This window comes from Cervus elaphus, chromosome 9 (genome assembly GCF_910594005.1).
Source record: "Cervus elaphus chromosome 9, mCerEla1.1, whole genome shotgun sequence".
Classification (NCBI taxonomy): domain Eukaryota; kingdom Metazoa; phylum Chordata; class Mammalia; order Artiodactyla; family Cervidae; genus Cervus; species Cervus elaphus.
In genome coordinates, this window is record NC_057823.1 from 24,951,773 (window position 1) to 24,977,754 (window position 25,982).

The 25,982-nt window shown below is 43.3% G+C and overlaps 1 protein-coding gene across 7 annotated transcripts in view; it reads left to right on the forward strand.

Annotated features, from left to right (window-relative positions):
• Nucleotides 1-25,270, forward strand: part of ACSL6 (acyl-CoA synthetase long chain family member 6) — a 61,756-nt gene extending 36,486 nt beyond the window's left edge. For all 7 annotated transcript variants that reach the window (XM_043912168.1, XM_043912169.1, XM_043912171.1 and 4 more), the window contains 10 exons: nt 3,132-3,266; nt 3,833-3,967; nt 5,069-5,164; nt 6,299-6,371; nt 9,678-9,766; nt 10,471-10,587; nt 13,507-13,650; nt 14,686-14,787; nt 15,688-15,759; nt 24,816-25,270. In XM_043912168.1, the coding sequence (XP_043768103.1) occupies nt 3,132-3,266; nt 3,833-3,967; nt 5,069-5,164; nt 6,299-6,371; nt 9,678-9,766; nt 10,471-10,587; nt 13,507-13,650; nt 14,686-14,787; nt 15,688-15,759; nt 24,816-24,953 (1,101 nt within the window). In that variant the 3' untranslated portion in view covers nt 24,954-25,270. The remainder of the gene's footprint in view (nt 1-3,131; nt 3,267-3,832; nt 3,968-5,068; nt 5,165-6,298; nt 6,372-9,677; nt 9,767-10,470; nt 10,588-13,506; nt 13,651-14,685; nt 14,788-15,687; nt 15,760-24,815) is intronic.
• Nucleotides 25,271-25,982: the final 712 nt, after the last annotated feature.

Consider the following 25,982-nt stretch of genomic DNA (forward strand, 5'->3'; position numbering starts at 1 on the left):
CAGTCTTTGCATACATTATCTCCTAGCCAGTCAGTCAGTTCAGTTGCTCAGTCATGTCCAACTCTTTGCGACCCCATGGACTACAGCACGCCAGGCTTCCCTATCCATCACGAACTCTCGGAGCTTGCTCAGACTTATGTCCGTTGAGTCAGTGATGCCATCCAACCATCTCATCCTCTTGTTGTCCCCTTCTCCTCCTGCCTTCAATCTTTCCCAGCATCAGGGTCTTTTCTAATGAGTCAGCTCTTCACATCAGGTAGCTAAAGTATTGGAGTTTCAGCTTCAGTATCAGTCATTCCAATGAATATTCAGAAAGACTGATTTCCTTGAGTTTGACTGGTTTGATCTCTGTGCAGTCCCAGGGGCGCTCAAGAGTCTTCTCCAACACCACAGTACAAAGGCATCAATTCTTGGGCGCTCAGCTTTCTTTATAGTCCAACTGTTATGTCCATACATGACTACTGGAAACACCATGGCTTTGACTAGATGGACCTTTGTCGGCAAAGTAATGTCTGCTTTTTAATATGCTGTCTAGGTTGGTCATAACTTTTCTTCAAAGGAGCAAGCGTCTTTTAATTTCAAGGCTGCAATCACCATCTGCAGTGATTTTGGAGCCCCCAAAAATAAAGTCTCTCACTGTTTCCATTGTTTCCCCATCTATTTGCCATGAAGTGATGGGACCAGATGCCATGATCTTAGTTTTCTGAATGTTGAGTTTTTAAGCCAGCTTTGTCACTCTCCTTTCACTTTGCTCAAGAAGCTCTTCAGTTCTTCTTCACTTTCTGCCATAGGGTGGTGTCATCTGCATATCTGAGGTTATTGATATTTCTCCTGGCAATCTTGATTCCAGCTTGTGCTTCATCCAGCCTGGCATTTCACATGATGTACTCTGCATATAAGTTAAACAAGCAGGGTGACAGTATACAGCCTTGACGTACTCATTTCCCAATATGGAACCAGTCTGTTGTTCCATGTCCAGTTCTAACTGCTGCTTCTTGACCTGCATACAGGTTTCTCAGGAGGCAGGTCAGGTAGTCTGGTATTCCCATCTCTTTAAGAATTTTCCACAGTTTGTTGTGATAGACACAGTCAAAGGCTTTGGCATGATCAATAAAATAGACCTAAATGTTTTTCTGGTATTCTCTTGCTTTTTCTATGATCCAACGGATGTTGGCAGTTTGATCTCTTGTTTCTCTGCCTTTTCTAAATCCAGCTTGAACATCTGGAAGTTCATGGTTCATGTACTGTTGAAGCCTGGCTTGGAAAATTTTGAGCATTACTCTGCTAGCCTGTGAGATGAGTACAATTATGTGGTAGTCTGAACATTATTTGGCGTTGCCTTTCTTTGGGATTGGAATGAAAACTGACCTTTTCCAGTCCTGTGGCCACTGCCGAGTTTTACAAATTTGCTGGCATATTGAATGCCACACTTTAACAGCATCATCTTTTAGGATTTGAAATAGCTTAACTGGAATTCCATCACCTCCACAAGTTTTGTTCATAGTGATGCTTCCTAAGGCCCACTTGACTTTGCATTCCAGGATGTCTGGCTCTAGGTGAGTGACCACACAATCGTGGTTATCTGGGTCATGAGATCTTTTTTGTATAGTTCTTCTGTGTATTCTTGCCACCTCTTCTTAATATCTTCTGCTTCTGTTAGGTCCATACCATTTCTTCCTTTATTGTGCCCATCTTTGCATGAAATGTTCCCTTGGTATCTCTAATTTTCTTGAAGAGATCTCTAGTCTTTCCCATTCTATTGTTTTCCTCTATTTCTTTGCATTGATCTCTGAGGAAGTCTTTCTTATTCTCCTTGCTGTTCTTTGGAAATCTGCATTCAAATGGGTATAACTTTCCTTTTCTCCTTTGCTTTTTGCTTCTCTTCTTTTCTCAGCTATTTGTAAGGCCTCTGCATACAACCATTTTGCCTTTTTGTATTTCTTTTTCTTGGGGATGGTCTTGATCACTGCCTCCTGTACAATATTCTGAACCTCCATCCATAGTTCTTCAGGCACTCTGTCTATCAGATCTAATCCCTTGAATCTATTTGTCACTTCTACTGTATAATTGTAAGGGATTTGATTTAGGTCTTACCTGAATGGTCTAGTGCTTTTCCCTATTTTCTTCAATTTAAGTCTGAATTTTGCAATGAGGAGTTCATGATCTGAGCCACAGTCAGCACCCAGTCTTGTTTTTGCTGACTATATAGAGCTTCTCCATCTTTGACTGCAAGGAATATAATCTGTCTGATTTCGATATTGACCATCTGGTGATGTCCATGTGTAGAGTCGTCTCTTGTGTTGGAAGAGGGTGTTTGCTGTGACCAGTGCATTCTTTTGGCAAAACTCCGTTAGCCTTTGCCCTGCTTCTGGGCACAGCAGAAGCATTATCTCCTAAGCCTCTCCCATTTGGCCTTGGGGGAGATCTGGTCTACTAGGCAGGGCCTTCTAGCTTTTCAGACCCGGATTCCATTGCCAGCAATTATCACTGGCAAATGGTGACTCTGGGCAAATGCCTTTACCTCTGAGGCCTTTGCATTCCTCATCTGTAAAACTGATAAGAATTCTGTCTCCCTTACATAATTGCTATGAGTATGAAAGAAAGGAGCTCCTTGGCATATTCCTAGTCCCAATAGCAAGCAGCCAGGCTCCACCGTGGCCTCCCTTAGCCAACAACATCGGCAGCATCTCCAGCACTCTGCACACCCTCCCAGAGTTGCCGAGGTGTCCCTGGGGAAGTGCACAGGCACCCTGAGACCTGGAGCAGACACACCGATGAGGTCGTACAGCTCAGGGACGGAGTCCCCACGGAGGCCCCTGGCCAGTCTTGGGAGTGAGCGCGAAGGGGCAGCCACCAGTGAGTCTGGCTGCTCTGGCATTCCCCAAAGGCTCAGGATTCCACCCTGTCTCCTGCTTCGCTTCATGTCTGAGTGGGACTTAGCGGGGAGGCGGGGAGCCGTGGAGGGGGATATGTCGCCTCAGATGGCTTTCTTCAGTGTCCTGTGGCTGCAGCCAGAGCTGGCTTAGGGGGTCACAGGTGCCTCCGTATGGGGCAGAGCTTTGGACAGCTTTGGACTGCTCCCAGGAGTGACCACCCTGAGGGACTCCTTCCTTTCTGTCCTCCCCCTCCAGTCCGTCGTCTACTGCCACGGAGGGCGCGTTGGCTTCTTCCAGGGAGACATCCGCCTCCTCTCAGATGACATGAAGGCCCTGTGCCCCACCATCTTCCCAGTGGTCCCCCGCCTGCTGAACCGCATGTACGACAAGGTGAGCCTCGCAGGGAGTCTCTGCTTGTTCGGACAGAGGCTGGAGCCCCAGGCAGACTTTCTACACCTCCAGCCCCAGGTCCTTTGAAAGTCGCCTCCTCTTGTATATCCTGACTTCACCCCTGCTTCTCCTGTTTTCTTCCTGCTCTCCAAAACCCTGGTTGGGAGATTTCTCAGCTGTGTGCCTGGGCCTCGGTAGTGTTAATCTTTAGCTGGATGTCACACATTTAATGAAGCTCCTGCTTCCCTGGTGGCTCAGTTGGTAAAATGTCTGCCTGCAATGCGGGAGACGTGCGTTCAGTCCCTGGGTTGTGAAGATCCCCTGGAGAAGGGAAGGGCAACCCACTCCAGTATTCTTGCCTGGAGAATTCCATGGACTGAGGAGCCTGGTGGGCTACAGTCCACAGGGTCACACACAGTCGGACATGACTGAGTGAATAATACTTTCACTTGCAGGGGCAAAAATAGTGTGGCTTCTCTGCTGACCAGTCTGAGCTTTCTTCCTGGGAGCATGTCTTGAGATGGGGTATGTAGTCCTTACAGCTGTTCCTAACTTCTGTTCCTCAGATCTTCAGCCAGGCAGACACCCCATTAAAGCGCTGGCTCCTGGAGTTTGCAGCAAAGCGTAAGCAGGCCGAGGTCCGGAGTGGAATCATCAGGAACGATAGTATCTGGGATGAACTCTTCTTTAATAAGGTTCAGGTGAGAAAATGAACAAGTGATGATGGAGTAGCACCCAGGTATCCAGTGGATGACCTTACAGAAGAACTGGAGAAGTTCCATCCCAGTGGCATGGCATGTAATCTTATAAAACAGTAACTTATTTGCCAATGAAATCAAAGCTTAAGCTACCATTGAAATTTTAAAGGACTCATTTTTGTTCTTTGGAGATGTGTTATATTTGCCTGCCGCAACCAGCAAGAATTCTTGGACTCCTGGAAAGTGAGTTCCTTGACCTCTGTAGGCAGTAGGACAGCTTTGCCCATGGGTAGTCGGGTTCACCAGGGATCTCCTGGGACCTGAGGATTTTCTCGCCCCCTCCCTGTAACCTTGGCCGCGGTGCCTTTCCAAGCAGCACAAGGCTCTAGCATGATGACCAAGAATCTTCCTTTCCCTCCCTGTTTCCCATCCCTTCAACTTCTCCCAAACCAAGCTGTACATGAACTACTCATTCCTGTATCCCCACTAAAGTTGTAAAGCTCTGCATCACACAAAGAATTTGTAGTTAGAGGAGTGAGCATTACTCATTTTTCCTTACTACTCTATTTTTAGCTATGAAAATGAATATTTAAAATCTCTTGGCTCAACTTACAGAAACAAAGTGCTTAAAAAATTCATTGTCCTCTGCTGGGCATAGGTGAATAGCTCATGGCATTGATTTAGAAATGAAAAAAAAATGGCCATGCCATTAAGGTGCAAGTGGGAAGAAATTGTCCTAAGTAATTGTTTTGGATCTTTGCGCACAATGAGAGAGTGAGGGAACAGCTGTGTATTTTAAGAAAGGGAGAACCAAAATTACAGAATGCCGTACAGATTAATGGCTCATGTCTCAAAATACATAAAAGAGCTAGCCAGCCGTACCGTGGCTTGGGTTGCAAAGCAATTTGGATCGATGCATTTGGAAGGAGAAGGGCCTTCCTCACCTCAGCTCTTGGGTTGTACAACCTCAGGCTGCCTCTGATCCCAACTTCAGGGTCCAGGTTAGGGTGCAGCTGTGGTGTGTTTTTGTTACGTGAGACCCAGGTGAGCTGCACGTCGCCTGCAGCAGCACAGACTCTGGCATGTTTTTCTCTCTCCCCACAGGCCAGTCTTGGTGGGTGCGTGAGGATGATTGTTACTGGAGCAGCCCCCGCATCACCCACGGTCCTGGGATTCCTCCGGGCAGCTCTGGGCTGCCAGGTACTGCCTTTATGTGGCCTTCCCTGGGGGCAGTGGGGTGTACATTAGGACAGGGCAGGGAGCCCATTGTTCCCTCTTCTGTATAGAGAAATAACCCTAGGGGCAAGATTTTTGTGGGGTAAAAGCTCCCTGCTTTGAAGATGTAAAAAGCCTAAGGGTCACCGAAAGCCAAGATAGCCTTGTGCGATCCCATAGAGGGCAGCCCTGGTGGGCTCCCCCATCCCTGGGATTCTCCAGACAAGAACACTGGAGTGGGTTGGCATTTCCTTCTCCAATCTATGAAAGTGAAAAGTGAAAGTGAAGTCACTCAGTTGTGTCCAACTCTTAGCGACCCCGTGGACTGCAGCCTACCAGGCTCCTCCGTCCATGGGATTTTCCAGGTAAAAGTACTGGAGTGGGTTGCCATTGCCTTCTCCGGACTTATGCAGACTATATAGTAACATAGTTGTGATTGGTGGGTTTTCGGTAAAGTAGGCACATCTATTTCATAAATGTGCAGGCTTAAAATTTTATGCTTTGGAAGTTGTGGGCTTCTTGAGACTTCCCTGGCAGTCCTGTGTTTAGGACTCAGTGATTTCACTGCTGGGATCCTGGTTTCGATCCCTGGTCAGGGAACTAAGATCCTGCAATCCTCCCCACCCCACACACACAAAAAAAAAAAGGAAGGAAAAAAGAAGCCATGGGCTTCTTACACTGACCCTCCTGTTATACAGCAACATGAGCTGGCCTCTCCTAAAGGCTGCTCTCCTACATGGTCTAGTCATGCCAGTACATGGGGCTCTGAAGGGAAATATCTTACAGAGACAAAAGAAGACCTCTAATGGATTTTTAAATGTTTGTCTTTACTATGTATTATTCAAACTGAAAATAAAGTCAGTGGTTGAAAAGAAGTCTTTATCCCAAACCACATAACCTTATCTACTAAGTGTCTCTGGTAAAAATAGCATTTCTTCCAAGCAGAGTAGCCATGCCTGTTATCTGTGTCCAGTTTCTCCGGGAGTTACCTAGTTTCAGGGCAGCATCCCCAGCCAGGAGAGCCAGATGCTCAGTGGGAGGTTAGCTGACTGAAAAGGGCAGCCAGTTACCTGCAGGAGGGCGCACATCTCCAGTGCAGTTTTTGTGTTTTGCTTGAAGGTTTATGAAGGTTACGGCCAAACTGAGTGCACGGCGGGATGTACCTTCACCACACCTGGGGACTGGACCTCAGGTAGGATGGGCTGGAGATGTGGGAATGAGTTAGAACAGCAAGCTTGAAAACTTCCTCTTGGAGAGGATACTTACAAGGGCACTTAGGAAATAGAAGAAAAACATTGATGGTGGTTTTGTCTGTGTTGTGACATTATGGAGCTGGTTTTTTTGTTACATATTTTTGTACTTCCTTTTTTTTTTTTTGTATTTTCCTATTTCTTTCATAGATAATTAGAAGTCACGTTTTAAAAGAAAAGTAACAGATCACAAAATACAGCTCCAGATAGAAAAATACCTATAATATTAATATATTGGATTTTGTAGTTTCTAAATATCACAGTGTAGGCTATAGTCATGTTACAATGAAGGAAGCAGGCTGCAAATTGGATATGACCTAAGAGGGAGGGACAAGTTTATAGCAGCCAATGTGCTATTTCTTGAAGGGCCATTTCAGAGGCTTTTTGGAACTATGGTCTCCTGTGACTGCAACATCTAAAAGGCAGCGGCAACCTCAGAGAGGAGCAGCTACTGCCCACACCCTCATTCTGAGGAGACTTATTTTTTGGGACAAGGAGGAGGCAGTAGGTATTGGCCTACATGTATTGGCCATCACCAAATTTAGACCAAATGCTAGAAGAATCTGAAAAACATTTGTCAAAAGACTCCTTCCAGATACCAGCTTCCTCTGTGAGCCTGGGGCTACCCCTCATGCTTAAGTTTGCTCAGCTAAAACTAGAAAACTTGGAATGATGTGCATAGGAAAGAAACATGCTTAGTAACGCAACTATTTTCTGAGCACCTTGAGGTAGTCAGCAGAAACATGATAGGTGAATTCTAAATTGAAATCGCATTTGGCCAAGTGAGGTATAGAAGCATTTTTTTTTCTTCTGAGTTTTATCTCCTTAAACTTCTGCTGAATAAAGTATATCTTGTATGCAAAGTTTTTGGTTTCCCTACCACTGGCACATTTACTACAAGGACTGTATTCTGAGATCGTGGCTCATTAACTTTTTTCTTGTTATGCCATATTATATACTGATTGCTTACGTATGTGCCCTTCCTTTTGGACACTTTCTTCCCTCTTATGATATCTGCTGCATTATCACATGTGAAGGTTTGGAGGTTTTACCATTTTTAGGCATCCTTACCATAAAAACATACGAAAGTTTATGAAGTATGAGAGGATAGCTGTCTTTGTACAATACTGTAAAAGATTTGACAATCTCTCATTTAAAAGAGAATGTGTCAGAGCCTCCTTTTTGTTTTCATGGCTCACTTTATTTCAGGACCTTGGCCAGCACCTGCACAAAAATCCTCCCCTTTGCCAGTAATCCATGTAACAACCACAGTTATTAGAACATAGCTTAGATGTAGTTTTGTGGTTGGAATATACAAGACCAAAAAAATGTAAAGTCTTATTTGGGGTGGTGGGGGAGAGAGAATTGTAGATGATTATTATGCACATTAATCAATAGTCTAGTGACTGGGAGAAAAGCAATAATGACTATTTTATGATCCTCAAACTGAAAGAACAAAGCGAGTGGAGGTGATGGGATTCCAGTTGAGCTATTCCAAATCTTAAAGATGATGCTGTGAAAGTGCTGCATTCAGTATGCCAGCAAATTTGGAAAACTCAGCAGTGGCCATAGGACTGGAAAAGGTCAGTTTTCATTCCAATCCCAAAGAAAGGCAATGCCAAAGAATGTTTAAACTACTGCACAATTGCACTCATCTCACTGGCTGGCAAAGTAATGCTCAAAATTTTCCAAGCCAGGCTTCAGCAGTATGTGAACTTCCAGATGTTCAAGCTGGATTTAGAAAAGGCAGAGAAACAAGAGATCAAATTGCCAACATCTGCTGGATCATCAAAAAAGCAAGAGAGTTCTAGAAAAACATCTACTTCTGCTTTATTGACTATGCCAAAGCCTTTGGCTGTGTAGATCACAACAAACTGTGGAAAATTCTTAAAGAGATGGGAATACCAGACTACCTGACCTGCCTCCTGAGAAATCTGTATGCAGGTCAGGAAGCAACAGAACTGGACATGGAACAACGGACTGGTTCCAAATTGGGAAATGAGTACGTCAAGGCTGTATATTGTCACCCTGCTTGTTTAACTTATATGCAGAGTACATCATGTGAAATGCCAGGCTGGTCAAGCTGGAATCAAAATTGCCAGGAGAAATATCAATAACCTCAGATATGCAGATGACACCACCCTTATGGCAGAAAGTGAAGAACTAAAGAGCCTCTTGATGAAAGTGAAAGAGGAGAGTGAAAAGGTTGGCTTCAAACTCAATATTCAGAAAACTAAGATCATGGTATCCCGTCCCATCACTTCGTGGCAAATAGATGGGGCAACAATGGAAACAGTGAGGACTTTATTTTTTGGGGCTCCAAAATCACTGCAGATGGTGACTGCAGCCATGAAATTAAAAGATTCTTGCTCCTTGGAAGAAAAGTTATGACCAACCTAGACAGCATATTAAAAAGCAGAGACATTACTTTTCCAACAAAGGTCTGTCTAGTCAAAGCTATGGTTTTTCAAGTAGTCATGTATGGATGTGAGAGTTGGACTATAAAGCAAGCTGAGCACCAAAGAATTGATGGTTTTGAACTGTGGTGTTGGAGAAGACTCATGAGAGTCCCTTGGACTGCAGGGATATCAAACCAGTCAATCTTCAAGAAAATCAGTCCTGAATATTCATTGGAAGGACTGATGCTGAAGCTGAAACTCCAATACTTTAGCTACCTGATGTGAAGAACTGAGCCATTGGAAAAGACCCTGATGCTGGGAAAGATTGAAGGCGGGAGAAGGGGACGACAGAGGATGAGATGTTTGGATGGCATCACCGACTCCATGGACATGAGTTTGAGTAAGCTCCAGGAGTTGGTGATGGACAGGGAGGCCTGGCGTGCTGCAGTCCATGGGGTCGCAAAGAGTTGGATACGGTTAAGCGACTGTACTGAACTGAACTGAAACGAAACCAAAAGAAATGATCTAATAATAGGGAAATGTCTTAATATAAAAAATCCTGACTGTGTGGTTGCTGTGGGTATGAGCCTCCCTACAGATCTGGGCCCCGTAAGTCTGTCCAGCTGGACGGATGTAGAACAAAGGCCCTGCAGGGGTTGGTTGGCCTCACCTTGCTCCAAAACTTTATCATCAGTGCTTACTTGTGACAAACGCCTGTCTAAAGGTGTATTGCTTTCCATCCACAGTTCCCCACTTTGACCACTTGAGGGGTTTTACATGGCATGGAGCATCTTCAGTGCTGAAATTGAAATGAACACTGACAAATGTCCCTTTGTTCTGGTGTTCTAGGACACGTAGGGGCACCTCTGCCCTGCAATCATATCAAGCTGGTCAATGTCGAGGAGCTGAACTACTGGACCAGCAAGGGAGAAGGAGAGGTAAACTTGAGTGTTTAGCCATTCATGTCTGTGGATGCTTCATTATGTAGGAAGTAAAAGAAAAAAAAAAAAGGAATTATTTTCCTTTCACCCTATGTGTAAGGTCATTTCATATTCCTGATTAATTTAAGCCCAACTAAATTGAGCATTTCCTCTCCTGTTTACGAAGTAACCAACCCCCAAGGATCGGACTGGGCTGATCTAAAATAAGATTTGGGATTGCTAAACTTTTTGTAAAAATCCATTTTTTTTTTCTTAACTGGCATGGCTTGCTGCTGTGTATCTGTTGAAACAGAAACATGACCATTTGGAGACAGGCCAGATGGGGTAGATAGAGCTTGCCCGCAATTGCTGATCCCATGGGAGTGGATGGGAATGTGAGTGCCTGGTCATGAAGTCGGGCGTCGGGCATCTCTGGCAGAATCAGCCAGCCTTCTGTCTCCAGGGAGATGCCATCCAGTGCTACAGAGCTGGGTTCCTGAGGAAGAGGGGATGGCAGAGGCTGGTCTGGGGTGGCCAGAGCAGAGAGGTCACTGCTTGAGAGAATGCTGGTGGCCATTCCTGTCCTCTCTTTCCACCACTGTGGTTTTTGCAGTGGATTTCCTGAGGGATAGTATACATTTTTCTACACGTGCCTCATGACAGCCTCCTATCAGAGTTCCTTATGCTGCGTCCTGAGAGAAACCAGGTGTTTGTCCCTACAGATATGTGTGAGAGGACCAAATGTGTTCAAAGGTTACTTGAAAGACCCAGAGAGGACAAAGGAAGCCCTGGATGAGGACGGCTGGCTTCACACTGGAGACATCGGGAAGTGGCTGCCGGTGCGTACGTTGGAACCATGGACCTCCACACATTTTGGTGGTGGGAGTGTGTGTCATCTGGTTCACTTCCAAGGCAGGAGTCTTCACGTCCACCCTGACAATCAGTCATTCCAGAAAACCTCCGGGAATTGGGAGGTTCTTCCTTACCTTGCCCCCAAAGCTTCCTTCTCCATCCTCCTGATGAAGGTGACAGGGATCTTTGGGGAGCATAGAACTGGAGTTTGAGGCCCACTACCTACCCTTAAGTGGCTTCCTAGAAGAAGTCTGACAGTGCTCTGGAATCTGATGGATAAAGTATTATACATGGAACAAGGGTTCATAGCTCTAGGAGATCTGAGAAAGGCAGGGTCTGGGACACTGGCCTCCAGCTGAGAGGTGACACTGAGCAATGTGAAAAGCTTGGAGCTGAGCAGGAGGATTCTAGGGTTCTTTTGTCTCTGCTAGCAGCTACTCCGGTGACCTTGAACAAAGTTTTATCCCTCCCTGTGGCTTCGTATTAACTCACTTGTAGAATAAGAAAGTAAGTTACATGGCATTCTTTAGCTGTGGCCCCCAACTTTTAGTTAAAACCAGTTATGGTGATTCATTCTATCATTTGTAAAATGAGGGTAATAATATTGCTTACCTCTGTGGTCATGTTGTATGGAAGAAATGAGATTACAGTGTACCTGTAAAGCCCTTTAACACACTACCTGGCACATAGGATATGCTTAGGTGAAAGCTATGACCACAGAAAGGCTCCATCCCTGAAACTAAGAGCCCCCCACCTGCTCCAGCCCGCCCCAGGAAACCATTCCTGTGTCTCTGGGAAATTGCTAAGGCTTTGGGTGGATGTTCTGAGATGTCGAGTTTATCAGGCAGGTTAGTGATGTTGAGCCCTCCAGGAGCTGGTGAGCTGATTTGCCCCTGCTTGGAACTGTGTACTTCACTGGGAGATAACCTCACTCCTGCAGCAGACATGCATGTGTCCCCACCACGTACCCAGGACCAAGGACTCTGCTCAGGGAAGAGACACATCTTTAGACGCTACCCAACCCAGTGTGATGGGCATGAGATGACGGCCATGCTCACCTGGGGGAGAAGCAGAGAAGAACAGGCATCCACGGGCTCTGAGTCTCAGAATTTAAGTCCTGTTCCAAGAGAGGGAAGAGCAAGAAGGACAGTCAGGGCAGGAGTAGTAGCTGCGCTAAGTTGAGGAAAATTAGGGTGTGAGGCAAGCGCTTCTAGCTGAGAGCCCACAGTGGAGGAGAGGGGCTGGAGAAGCAAGCAGGGCCCTGGACACTGGCAGAGGGCAGATTGTCCCTGATGGGGACAGCGAAGCCCAGGCTTCAGCCCTTGCTTGTATAGGCCCCTTTCAAGGCTCTGTACTTCATCTTATATTATTAGGGGGGAATCCTCAAAACTGGGGAGAAACTTGAAGTCCCACAAAACTGCATCTGCCACTGATGCCCTATAACTCAGATGAAACCACCCACCTTGCAGGGTGTTGTGAGAAGCAAGTAAATTGATTCATGCTTGAACTCACAGCCCAACGCAATAGGCAGGCAGTCTGTGGGAGTCAATTTTTTAGATTATTATTATTTTGGAATAGTATTAGATAGGGAAAAATTATAAGTTCCTGATCCGGAAAGACCTGATGTAAGTCCTGGTTCTCTCACCTCCTACCTGCATGGCTTTGGAGGAGTTGACTGACCTCTCTAATCCTCACCTTCACCATTTGTGAAATGGAGGTGATGACACCCAACTCATGGGGTGCCACGAGGCCCAAAGAAGCCAGTGTAGTGAAAGTGCTTGATGTCCAGGCTGGATTTTGAGCAAAACAAGGCCTGGTGTGGTTCTGATGACTGTGGTTCTGATAAGTGAACAGATAGAGCAGGGCCAGAGTGTGTGCACATGTTAGATAAGGAAGTGGTTTTGATGGGAGGAAGAGTCGACTGTGAGAAGGATTTACGCATGAGGATGGGTGAGCCTGACTGCTGGAAGTCCCAGGAGAGCGCAGTGGCAAGGCCATCTCTATCTAGGTCTGGGGCTTGGGGAATGGGACAGGCTTGAGGAGGAGGAGGAGGAGGGCCATCCTTTAGGGCACACTGCATTGTGCAGGGCAGACAGCCTGGCTTTTTTTTTTTTTCCTTTAAGTCTTCTGAGGAGAGTGAGGTTCTGAGGCTGGAACTCAGTGAAGAGCTCTGGCAGGAAGCTCAGACAGATGCAGGAGTGGCCACGGAGGAGATAAATGGTAGTCACCTCAAGGGACATTGTCAGTAGAAGTGAGGACATGGCAGCATTCAAGGGTTGAGCCAAAGGAGAGAGACCAACCTTTTTATCTCAGAAATTCAAAGAGATGTAAGGGAGCCAGGGAAGTGGGTGGGGGTCCTGGAAGCCAGGGGCTCAAGCACTCACTGCCCAGGGGTGGCCTGCCTGCCACAGACGTCTTGGAGAGAGAGGGTCCCTCCTGCCATCTGGGGGCCTCCACCAGAGCTGTGCTGTGTGCCGATGGATGGAGCGTCCACCCTTTGGGAGTGGTGGCCTAAGCGTGGTTCACGGGGGCGAATCTGAAGATTCAGATGACAAAGGGGACAGCTGGAGCCCCAGTGGGAAGGTGGGGAGCCTTCTGATGAGGAGGACACCTGTTGCCGAGCACCTGGCTGGCAGGTGGGAGGGGGAATGGGGCACATGCTGAGGGGAAAGGACAGTGGGCACTCAGGGCCCAGCAGAGCTTGAGAGCCGTCCACTTGTGTACACACCGTCCCTCTCTGGCTGCATGGTGACTTCATGAGGGCAGAGATGTCGGGTGCACGAACAGATCCGGTGGGGCGTGCAGGGTGGGACAGGGCGGGGGTTGAGGGGCTATGGCATGAATAAGTGAAGGGCTCAAGCTTGGGAATGCCGTCTTTTTATGAAGCTGCTTGTCCAACTCCACAGGCTGGTACTCTTAAAATTATTGATCGGAAGAAGCATATATTTAAACTTGCTCAGGGAGAATATGTTGCGCCCGAGATGATTGAGAACATCTACATCCGGAGCGAGCCTGTTGCCCAAGTCTATGTCCACGGGGACAGCTTAAAGGTGAGTCCCCAGGCTTCAGCCCTCCCACACGTGCCAGGCCTGATGAGAATTTGGGGAATGATTTCCTAAGTATCTGGTATTTGATTTAAAGTGATGACCATTCATTTCCAATCAGACACTGGTATTATCTGGCATATAAGATCAGGAGAGAAAGGGAGAAATCTTAACTGCTTATAGTTTGATAAATTTGCAACTAGGTAAAGAAGTTGCTTGAAGTAGTAGTAATGCACATTCCCACTACTTTTAACTTATGCTTCATCTACTTCCAAGAGAAATTTTGAGATCTGAAGTCAGAAAGATCATTGTGAATATATTCTGTGCTATCATTGCATGCTCAGTTGCTTAGTTGTGTCTGACTCTACAACCCTATGGACTATAACTCTCCAAGGCTTCTCTGTCCATGGGACTTCCCAGGCAAAAATACTGGAGTGGGTTGCCATTTCCTCCTCCAGGGAATCTTCCCGACCCAGGAATCGAACCTGAGTTTCTTGCATCTCCTGCATTGGCAGGCAGATTCTTTGATACTGTGTCATCTGGGAAGCCCCTGTGCTGTCATTAGATTTATGTAGTTAAACACTATTATTTTTTTTAAGAAAATACTTTAAAAATTAAAATTGTGTTCTTGATGAATGAGGACCATATTAATGAAACAATTTCAAAATGGTCTGGAAATCCTTAGAAATGTATGTCTTTTGGATCATATAGTTGGGTGATTAGTATCCTAAAGATGGTCTCATTTAAATTTGTCATTAGAATCAAAGGTACATACAGGACTAACCTTACTGATTTTTAATCTCCTTTAAGCTTATTTTTTATTAATCAATCTTTTACAAAGTTAAGGAAATATATCGGAAACATTCAAGAATATTTCAGTCAAGAATGTGTGATATGTTAGTGGAAGTGTTTCATAAGCATATACATATTTTTAGGAAAGAGTGGAGTCTGAGAATACCAAGATAAGTTTTAATGCTGGACCACAAATAACCACTTTAAAAACTTTTGTCATAACTGTGTTTTCCTCTGGTGGGATCACAGGCCTTTTTGGTGGGCATTGTCGTGCCCGACCCAGAAGTCATGCCCTCTTGGGCCCGGAAGAGAGGAATTGAAGGGACGTATGCAGAGCTCTGCACAAATAAGGTCTGTACCTGGGGGTTGTTTCCCTAAAGCCTGCTGGACCTTCCATGATACTGCTTAATGAGAGAACACAAAAACAGTAGCCCAAGTGAAATTTGAGCCAGTAGGGAAATTTGCAACTTTATTTTATAAGTGGTGGGAGTCCTAAACCAGAGGTTTGTCTTTTGTTATTGTTATAGAAGAACCTTAATTCCTCTTAGAATACTTGATAAATGTTTGAACTTTCCAGCCAGGAGACATCACAGAAAGCTTGCCCAGCCATTTTGCAGCTTGCAGGAGAGTCCAGGGAGTGAGGGGGCTAGCCCAAAGCCACACAACTGGTTAACAGCAGTGTCAGATGTGAGCATAGGCCTTCTGACGGCCCTGTTCTCTCCTGATGAGAGGTAGATTTTGTGTCTACTGGGCTTAGAGAGATGGTCATGGAATTGCAAAAGGAGCACAGTTCTCCCTGCTGAGAGCATTAGCTGCTCACACCTTCCAGAAACCTCCTGGCATGTGCACAATTCTATGGAAGAGGATCTCTGTGCCCTGACTCAGCATCAGCCCTTCAGTTACATGGCCTGTTTGTTAGCAGTGTGAACTCTAGAGCTCCCACCAGGCCCTGGGCTCCTCTGGGAGTGACAAGGCACCTGGGACTCAGCAGGCTGACCAGAGGGCCAATTTTTAAAAAGCTGAGTAGTCCCTTAGCCTGCTCTCGGGCATTCCTTAGACCTTGCCAGCACTTACTTACCAGATGAGAGGTGGTGATTGGCTTGCTGCCAGCGAGTGTCAGCCGTAGCTGGGGGTTCAAGGGACGTGTTGGTATGGTTACTAGTTGTACTTTGCTCAAAACTCATTGATTCTTCTATCTCCATTTTGAAATGTGATTTTGCCTTGTAATTTTACCTATATGGTTTGATTCAGGAGCTGAAAAAAGCCATTTTGGAAGATATGGTGAGGTTAGGAAAAGAAGGTGGACTCCACTCTTTTGAACAGGTAACTGTTACCTTTTCCATACTTGTTATGGCCCTTTATGTAGGGATGAAAATTAAAGTCACCGACGGTGACCCTAACCTAGATTCCCCATCCTCCAGACTGTGGCCTGCAGGCAGTCTATGTACCAGCAGACCTCTGAAGACCTGTTCCAAGCTGACTTTGCAACAACCTGCAGTCTAGCTAAAAGAGGTCATATGCTAAGTGAGACTGCACTCATTGTCCTCAGAATAACAAATGTTCATAAAGCTGAAATATTTTCCTAGCTGTCACTGGTAGAGCATGTCTACATGGTGTGTCTCCGAGCTGCGTGCGATACTCAAGAGCAGCAGAGCCCTGTCTCATTTTTATTTTTATGGGGACTGTCTTCTTGGCTTGCAGCCAGCGAGCTTACTTGCTGGGACATGGAAAAGATTGCACTTCTGGGGCCAGGGATCTGTCAGGCCAGCGTGCCCTTTACAAAAAGGAGGAAACAAAGAGTGTGCTGGGAGTGGACACAGCAAACCTCTTAAGACTTTTTGACTTTTCAAGGTTGGGCCTCTTTTTTGTAACTGAATTCATGAGCATACTTGGTCCTTCTTACACATACCATTTATAATCCTCTGTAGTCAAAAATTCAAAAATACAATTCTTTAAACAGAAAAATATTAATATGGATTTTTAAAAATCCCCCAGTATGCATTTAATTATAATTGCTTTTCATAAAATGTTTCTCCAAGAACGGAGCCTGTAAGGTTTATGAGAATTATTAAATTTTATATGTTCATTTTGATGTTAACCTAAAAGTATTTTTTTTTCATTTATTTTTATTAGTTGGAGGCTAATTACTTACCATATTGTAGTGGGTTTTGTCATACATTGACATGAATCAGCCATGGATTTACATGTATTCCCCATCCCGATCCCCCCTCCCACCTCCCCCTCCACCCGATTCCTCTGGGTCTTCCCAGTGCACCAGGCCCGAGCACTTGTCTCATGCATCCAGCCTGGGCTGGTGATCTGTTTCACCCTAGATAATATACATGTTTCTATGCTGTTCTCTTGAAACATCCCACCCTCACCTTCTCCCACAGAGTCCAAAAGTCTGTTCTGTACATCTGTGTCTCTTTTTCTGTTTTGCATATACGGTTATCATTACCATCTTTCTAAATTCCATATATATGTGTTAGTATACTGTATTGGTCTTTATCTTTCTGGCTTACTTCACTCTGTATGATCGGCTCCAGTTTCATCCATCTCATTAGAACTGATTCAAATGAATTCTTTTTAACGGCTGAGTAATATTCCATGGTGTGTATGTACCACAGCTTCCTTATCCATTCGTCTGCTGATGGGCATCTAGGTTGCTTCCATGTCCTGGCTATTATAAACAGTGCTGCGATGAACATTGGGGTGCACGTGTCTCTTTCAGATCTGGTTTCCTCAGTGTGTATGCCCAGAAGTGGGATTGCTGGGTCATATGGCAGTTCTATTTCCAGCTTTTTAAGAAATCTCCACACTGTTCTCCATAGCGGCTGTACTAGTTTGCATTCCCACCAACAGTGTAAGAGGGTTCCCTTTTCTCCACACCCTCTCCAGCATTTATTGCTTGTAGACTTTTGGATAGCAGCCATCCTGACTGGCGTGTAATGGTACCTCATTGTGGTTTTGATTTGCATTTCTCTGATAATGAGTGATGTTGAGCATCTTTTCATGTGTTTGTTAGCCATCTGTATGTCTTCTTTGGAGAAATGTCTGTTTAGTTCTTTGGCCCATTTTTTGATTGGGTCATTTATTTTTCTGGAATTGAGTTTCAGGAGTTGCTTGTATATTTTTGAGATTAGTCCTTTGTCTGTTGCTTCATTTGCTATTATTTTCTCCCAATCTGAGGGCTGTCTTTTCACCTTACTTATAGTTTCCTTTGTTGTGCAAAAGCTCTAAAAGCATTTTTAAACCAGTTTTAAATACATTGCTAAAATTCTTACAGCAATTATTTGGCAATTAGAAAACAGTTCCACAGATTAAGACTTTAATTTCTTAAGTTTCAAACTGAGGAAATCTAAGTAAACACAGTTTCAGGGTTTGAGAAAAATGTTTTTCTTTTGAAATAGATCTTTACATTAATCTAGGTTGAGAAACACTGCTTTGCCTGCATCTGTCAGCATGTTTTTGGGCAGATAAGACCTAGATAAATAGATCCTTATTTTAAAAAACTATAAAATCTAAGGCATTCAAGGAAGTCACATATATCTTTCTGAATGCAAAGTCAGTTCTGGCATGATAATTATTTAAATTTTTTAATTTGCTAGAACTGACTTCATTGCTTCTTCATTAAGGGAAGCTATGTGACTACAGACAGGGTCCTCTATGTAGAGCAGGGGCCACAGAGTGGTTGGAGATTTGGTGCGTCTGGGCCTCGCTGTTACCTGAATGGCTGGCGGGAAGGGCGATGGGGGTGCGCTGGGGGTCCTACAGATATCTTTGTGATTCCCAAGGCTTGCACGCCCCCTGCTGGATGTGGGCTGTGTGACCTGCCTCAGGGTACATGGAGAATTGTAAGAGATTCTCCTTCCTGGAAAGGACTACCACTCTTAAAAGATTATGTTTAAAGAAACTTTTGGTTAAATTTCCAGTGTTAACCATTGCTCCAATTAGAGCTTTTACTGAGAGGGGGCCCATTCTTGACTTTCCATATGCCTTAAGCAGAGTTTCTGCTCTATTACTCTGCCCACATACAGAGAAATCATGTGGCATCCCAAAGGCCTGAGTTTCTTTGCCAGGGCTGTTTGTTATCTCTTCATTTTCTCTGTTCTCACTCTCCTCTTTGTTGGTCTGTGGCATCCTGCCCACCGCAGCCAGTGTGTACCCTCAGCTGACCACAGGTGAGCAAAAACTAGGCTTCATAACTGAGAAGGGAGTGCTCCTCATTGTATTCTAAAGCTTGACAGAAATTATTCCAGTTAAGCCATAATCTATTGTCAGCTAGTCCTTTTCCCTTTCCTCATAAAGGAATGATCAATTAAGGCTTTTGCTAATTTTTTAACAGCACCCTCCCCTGCTGCCCCCACCCCAAATACATGCCCAAGGCTTAAATCATTCAACAGATACATTAGGAGTTGAGACTTACTGGGCAGGATTGGTCTGAATTAAACTTTGAATTAGATGAAAATTTAATGTAATTTAATTTTCAGAAACAGACAATTCCTAGAACTAGGCCAACCATCATTAATTTATGGAGATCTTTGGAAGATATTTCTTAATGAGTAGATAGGAAGCATTTAAAATAACTATCAATAATTAAAACATATAGGTTCTTGGGAAGTATTTGAGCATACTTAACCATGATTTAACCATTTTCTTGACATTTATATGGTTTATTAGTTTGTATAGGCATATAAATACAAAGTGAACTTTGAAACTTAATAGATTTTTCAAATCCTGACTGCAGAGCCCTTGCTAAATATCTTTTACTGTATTTTCTGTTATTGAAATGAATACTTACCTAATCAGTTTGCCTTTAAATCAGAAATTAATTAAGCATTTCCCTAATTAATTAAATTTTAAAAAATTTCTCCTGTCCTAAATTATTTAGTTTGTATTTATTATCTACAGGCAGTATTCTGTGTTAAAGTGTTTCACTGAATTAATTCTATTGAATGATTTTTCAGGATTATGAAAATTTCTGTACTTCAGTGAGTTGGCATAAATTGACACTTGTGAAACATTATATTCCAATATAAAATTTAAATGTTACAGTGTCTTTAAATTTAAAAAAAAAAACAACTATGAAATCACCGGTAAGAGTATAGTTTCAGAAAAGGAGCTAACATCAAGTATCTCCTTCCTTCTTTCCACAACAAAAACTTTGCTTATTGCAAACTGGAAAACATGTTTTATGTTGTTAGGCATAATGGGAGAATAAAGACTCATCTCCTTTTTTCCCCGCCACAATTCAACAATTTGGTTTTATTAAAAAATATGTAATTATTTATAAAAAATGAAAATTGGTAAGTTTTGAGAAATTTTTTTTTCTGGGGGGAAAAAAAAAACTAGGTTGGCGACCCACAGTTAAAGTCAGTGTTAGCTAAAGAACTGTTTTGACTCATTTTTTCCCAATTACGGATTAGACTTTTAGTTACTGGAGCAATTTGTACAGGTATTTTCATGTAAGGATTTAAATAGACCCAGGGCCATAGGTCAGGCTGGAGCAGGGCCTGGCCGCAGTGCCACTTTGATCTGTTTGTTAAGTGGCTGAAAGGCGAGCTGAGCGCCATATTGCTTGGCTTCCTGCAAGACTGTATTTGTTTCCTCTCCTCAGGAAGAGACTGTGTTGTAGAGAGCCACAATGAACTGCAGATGCCCCAGTCAGCACTTTAGGCTTGCTGCAGGTAGCTGGTTTGACAGATACTCAGAATCTACCAGCTGATGCAGTTCTTTCTTCCTAAGATCATAATCTTTCTTTTACATTCTACTAACCATCTTAATAGCATAATAGCATTGGTAGCTCTGTGTGAGAGTCATCTTCCCCGTACTGTACTGTCTAAAGCTTCTGCTTATCACTGCTGGATTTTCAAAGGTGTTCACCCAAGTCCCTGTAGTGAATATAGACTCTTGTCTCGGTTACACATGTTCTCCACATGCTGTTAGGAACGCAGATAAGCTGAAACCCAGGCTGCAAGGACACTGTAGAAATTTATATTTTGGCATTGGCATCTCCTTGTAAAATTATATTATTATTTTCATTTACAGAAGAAGGTGGATACATTGTTTACACTTGTCAGAAGTCTTCCCGTGCTGCCGTTTCTATCAGAAGGAGCTAAGGATGTTAGCTCTGTCAGTTTTTTGGTTTTTCATTTCATGACAGTAAACATGAGTTGCAAAGTTAAAGCACTGTATCTTGGGTTAAGTTTTATTTGGATTTTGTTCATGGTTTCTTCGTGCTAACTAGTCTTGTTATCAAATTGTGATTTCCAAACTCAAGCAGCAGAACTTAGATGACATGTACCAGACAGAAGAGCAGAGCTGCTCTAGTAGATCTAGGGCTTGAGCCAGAGCCTGTCTCCTACCCCCACTTTCAGCCCAACCCCCTCAGTTACCCCTGCCCCACTCCACCTTCATGCACCTCTGCCTTTCCCCCACTTCATCCCACCCCTGCCTTCAACACCTCACCTTCATGCCCACGTCCACCTCCACACACCCATCCGCAGTGGCCACTGCAGAAGCCCTGGTTCTCGGTGTACTGTGGTCCAAAAAACATCTCCCTTGGGACCTGTTTCCAGTGACTTTTGGATCCCCTAGGATGATTTGTGTTTGATAAAAGCACATTAGGAGAAAAGTATATTCCAGAGGGTACAAACCTGGCAGCCCTGTCCCTTACCAACCCCAGCAACCAACTTACTACGTGCTGCTTTGAATCTCAAGGTCACTGGGGGAATTTTCAAACAAAACACTTATTACAAGGACCTTTACAAATTTGGAAACATTAGATGATGCCTCTTTTTTGGGCAGGAGCCTCAGATTTCCACCTATTCATATTGGATATCCAAGTAGAAATCCTTCAGATGTGTGAAGTAAAGTTGAGGCTGCTACATGTAATGCTAGCTTTAGTTTTAGTGTAGTCCTGTCCTCCCCTTCTCACCACACATGGTCCCCTTAAAATGCTATTCTTTCTCCAGCAAAAGTGAATTCCTTCATTTGAACAAATTTCTAAGAGACAAAGGTGAATTTCATTTGTTAATGTTGTGCTCATTTAAAAATCATCACATTTTTAAATTATAAGCATGCATTTTTTTTTATAAGCATGCATTTTAAAAATGCCAAAATTTGTTACAATTTTTCTTGAAAGCTTTTTAAAAAGTAGAAAGTGTAGCTGTTTTAGGGGTCTTCTTTGAATATTGAGTTTTTGATCTGAAAAATCAATGAATGCAATGGAGAATTTTCTGAGCAAAGAATTCTTTGTCATATCACAATATCCACCTACCAGAACACTAGACCACTGGCATCAGAGATTTTGAAAACAATCCTTGACATGTTGAATTTTTTGTGACTATTTGCAGGCATTGATTTTTTCCCAAGGTTTTTCTGGTTGTTAAATATGCATAACATAAAGTTTACCATCTTAACCATTTTTAAATGTATAGTTCAGTGGCATTAGTACATTCATAATGTACAACCATTATCACCATCCATCTCTGTAACTCTTTTCATTTTGTAGAATGAAACTCTGTACCCATTGAACAAAAAAATTCCTTCCTTACCCCCAGTCTCTGGAAACCACCATTTTACTTTCTGTCTCTATATGACTTTGACTACTCTAAGTATATTATCTTTTTGTGTCTGGCTTATTTCACTTAGCATAATGCCCTCAAAGTTCATCCATGTTGTAGCATGTGTCAGAATTTCCTTCCTTTATAAGGTAAAATTTCACCATATATCTCTGCCACATCTTGCTTATCCATTCATCTGTCAGTGGACATTTGGGTTGCTTCTCCATTTTAGCTGTTGTGAATAATGCTGCTGTGAGCATGGATGTACAATTATCTCTTCGAGATCCTGCGTTCAGTTCTTTTGGATACACACACCACACACACACACTCCCCAAAGTGGAACTGCTGGGTCGTATGGTAATTCTGTTTTTAATTTTTGGAGGAACTGCCATACTGTTTTCCATAGTGGCTGCACTATTATATTCCTACCAACAGTGCACAAGGATTCTGTTTCTCTATATCCTCACCGACACTTGTTATTTTCTCTCTTTTGGATAATAGCCATCCTAATGGGTGTGAGAATATTTTGTTTTGTTTTTTAAATAAGTCATTTCCTGATTGTATCCATGGGTTTTAAGTAACAGTTCTCCTATGACAGTCTCAGGTAACACAGGGACCTTGCACTCTTGTTCTCCTGGCTTCTGTAACCCACACCCCATTACTGCAGCCATAGAGCAGCCTCTCCCTTCCCCTTGCTATCTTCATCTGGCCAAAGCCTACTTATCCTTCAGAGTTTAACTCAAGCATCCCTTTCCAGTGAATCCTGACCCAGGTGGGGTTAGGGGCTACGTCAGAAATGCATTCAGCTCTAAAAGAATACCCTCGGTATGTTACATACATAGGGTGTGTTTTTGTGGTTTTCTCGCATAAGAAGTCCAAGACAGGATGTCCAAGGCAGGTACAGGTCTTCAAAGCCCTGGGCACTCTGTCTTTCTTCCCACTCTCCATTCTGGGTATGTTGGCATATCACCTTATGGTCACAAAGTGGCTGCTACAGCTTTGGACATTGTCCATATTCAAGGAAGGAATAAGGGGGAGTGGGTAGAAATAGGTATATCTGAAACTTTCATGAGGAAAGCAAAAACTTTCCCTTCTCAGTAGCCAAAAATGAATCTCATGATTACCTGCTTAGTCTCAAGGGAGGCTTGGAAATAGGGAATAGGATTGTCATAGTTTACATATAGACCATTTTGGCCCCAAACAAAACCCGGTTTTATTAGCATGGAAGGTGGGGAACGATACTAGCAAAGCAACGGACAACTGCTTGTCCCTATAGTAGTAATATTCACATGGCAGCATCTCTCTTTAGATTGTAAGCCCATGTGGGCAGAGACTGTGGCTTGTTCTTTGTATCCCTGGTGCCTTATACCATATCTGACACATAGTAGTTGCTCAATAAATGATCAGTTCAGCAAAACAGCAAGTGAAAGTATATGTGTATTTAGCACATTTAATTTTTTAAGTATATAGTGATTCCTTTGCTATTTAATAATATGGATCTGTTATCTCAACAAAATAACTAAAGGTAGACCCAGTTGTCAGTCAGGATACAATTTTTTGGAGAGACTATCATTCCAGGATTCAGCTCAAGCCCAGATGATAAAAGTCCTTGTTGAATTGACAGTGACTCTTTCAGTTGGAATCCCGCATGAGAGGAGCCTGCCCAGGCCTTCCTAGAATAGTTGATCTATCTCTCTGGCGCCCCCATTCAGCATTGCAGAGAGACTTTGTATGAGGAGGCTTGGGATCTGCCTCATGGAAATAAGCACCATGAACACTACACCTGATCTCTCCATTCCTCCTTCCAATAATGCAATAAAATTTTCTGGCAGAACTTCTTTTTTTACTCATCATGTCCCACCTAGATTTTATATCCCTCCTGTGAATGGCATCTCTTCCATGTAGCCCTCCAAGCTGGAAGCCTAGGAGTCCTCAAAACTGCCTCTTCCTTATTTCATCTCATTTCTCTCTGAATATCTCTTAGAACTGCTTACTTGACTGTCTCTGTCACTGCTCTAAGCGTAGGCCCTTACCTTCTTCTCTCCTATGGACTGGTCAGATCCTTCTGATTGGTTTCCCTGCTTCTAGTCTTAACATTTTTAAAAACCATGTTCACGTTTCTCTTGGAGAGAACTTTATAAAATGTGTATTCAGCTGTGTTATTGCCCTGTATAAAAATCTTCAGTGCCTTCCTACTATCTTCCTCTAAAACTGCCCCATCTACCAATTCGGCTTCATCTGTCACCTCCTTGGCCTCCTATTTCATGAAACTACAAAAAGAAACCACTTGGATGTCCTTCTTCATACTCTGCTATTTCTCACTCCCGTAGCTGTGTTCATGTGGTTGCCTCTGCCTGGAATGCCCTTCACCCACCTCTCCTCCTTAACTGGTTAACTCCTGCTTGTTCTTTAACACTCCCCTAATTTGGGAAGGCTCCCCTGAGCTAGGTGCCCTTCCTCCTGTGTGTACCATTCTCTCCAGTAATTGCCCATTGTGTCTGCTCTGCTGGATGCCAGCGTGCACTCCCCAAGGGCAGGGGCGCTCGTGATTCCTCTTTGTCCTCAGTGCCTGGTACAGAGTAAGGAACTCATTCCTTTCTGTTGACTGGCTAAATGGAGGAGTAAGAAGGGGATGAGGTGGCTTTCAGATCTATCAAATAAGCTGACATGCTGTTACAATAACTGTTGACTTTTTAAATAGGCCTGTTTTTATATCAGTATTTCTATTCCCATATGCCTGGCTACTTCTACCATGTATGCTATGAATGCTGTGTTATTCTCCTGATAAAGATGTATTCTGCATTTGGTTTTTAGGTTAAAGCCATTCACATCCATTCTGATATGTTCTCAGTTCAAAATGGCTTGCTGACACCGACCCTAAAGGCTAAGAGACCTGAGCTGAGAGAGTACTTCAAAAAACAAATAGAAGAGCTTTACTCAACCTCCATGTGAAGTTCAAGGAAAGTTCTTCTGGGTATAATGGACAATGTAGCAATATTATAGTTGTTCTTGAAAGTAACAAGTCAGAATGATGCAGCCGAAAATGAAAAGCACTTGACCTTACGACTGAGCCTTTTCCTGTCTCTAGAGGTCTTTAACAATATTTCTCTCTCATCACTGAGTACACTTTATTTTTATTACAATGATATTGTAGCAAGCTGCTAAAAATATCACAAGTGGCATTGTAAAAACATTGACTTTTCTTAAGAACTGTGTACCACTAAAAGTAATATATTCTCAATGTTCACAGAACTTCTATTAAATATAAAGGAAAAACATAACTGATACATTGTACTTAATTATTTTTGAAATAGTAAACAGGTATGGCAAATATTGAGGCAAGGTGGACTGCCTTATTCGATAACTGATGGTCAGAATCACAATTAAATCAGACTTAAATGAAAACTAATACAGAATCTTGCTGAAACAGACATGATACATAACTTCTACATAGCTTCATAGCTACATAACTTCAGATTCTTTAAACATAATAATTCTTATTGGTGTGAAAATGTTTTCAGTCCAGTTTTTACTTTTATTTATGATGAATGCAAATTCAAACATTCTTAAAACAAATATTATATTTACATAACATTTTACAAAGACTTTTCAGTCCATTTCCTTATTTATTAAGCTTATTAAAATATTAGGAGCTACCCAGAAGTAATGTAATATACAACTATTTCAAGGATAGTATGTGCATATTCATGGATGTCTTACCATGTGTATTATGAAAGATGTCTGTTGACTCTACATTGGATGGAGCTTTAGGGAAGACTTGGGATAAGAAACCCAGAATTATTTCTCACGGTGGGCAGCAATTAATATACCAAATTTCCTTGCTGGGTTCTTCCAGTCTTCCATTTTCAACATGTCTATGCCAGGCCTGGGAAACATATGTGGCAATAATTCTGAACAGTTTCTCTTTCTTCCAATAAGACTGTCAAGGCAGGATAGGATGTAGGGAGGAGGGGATGTCAT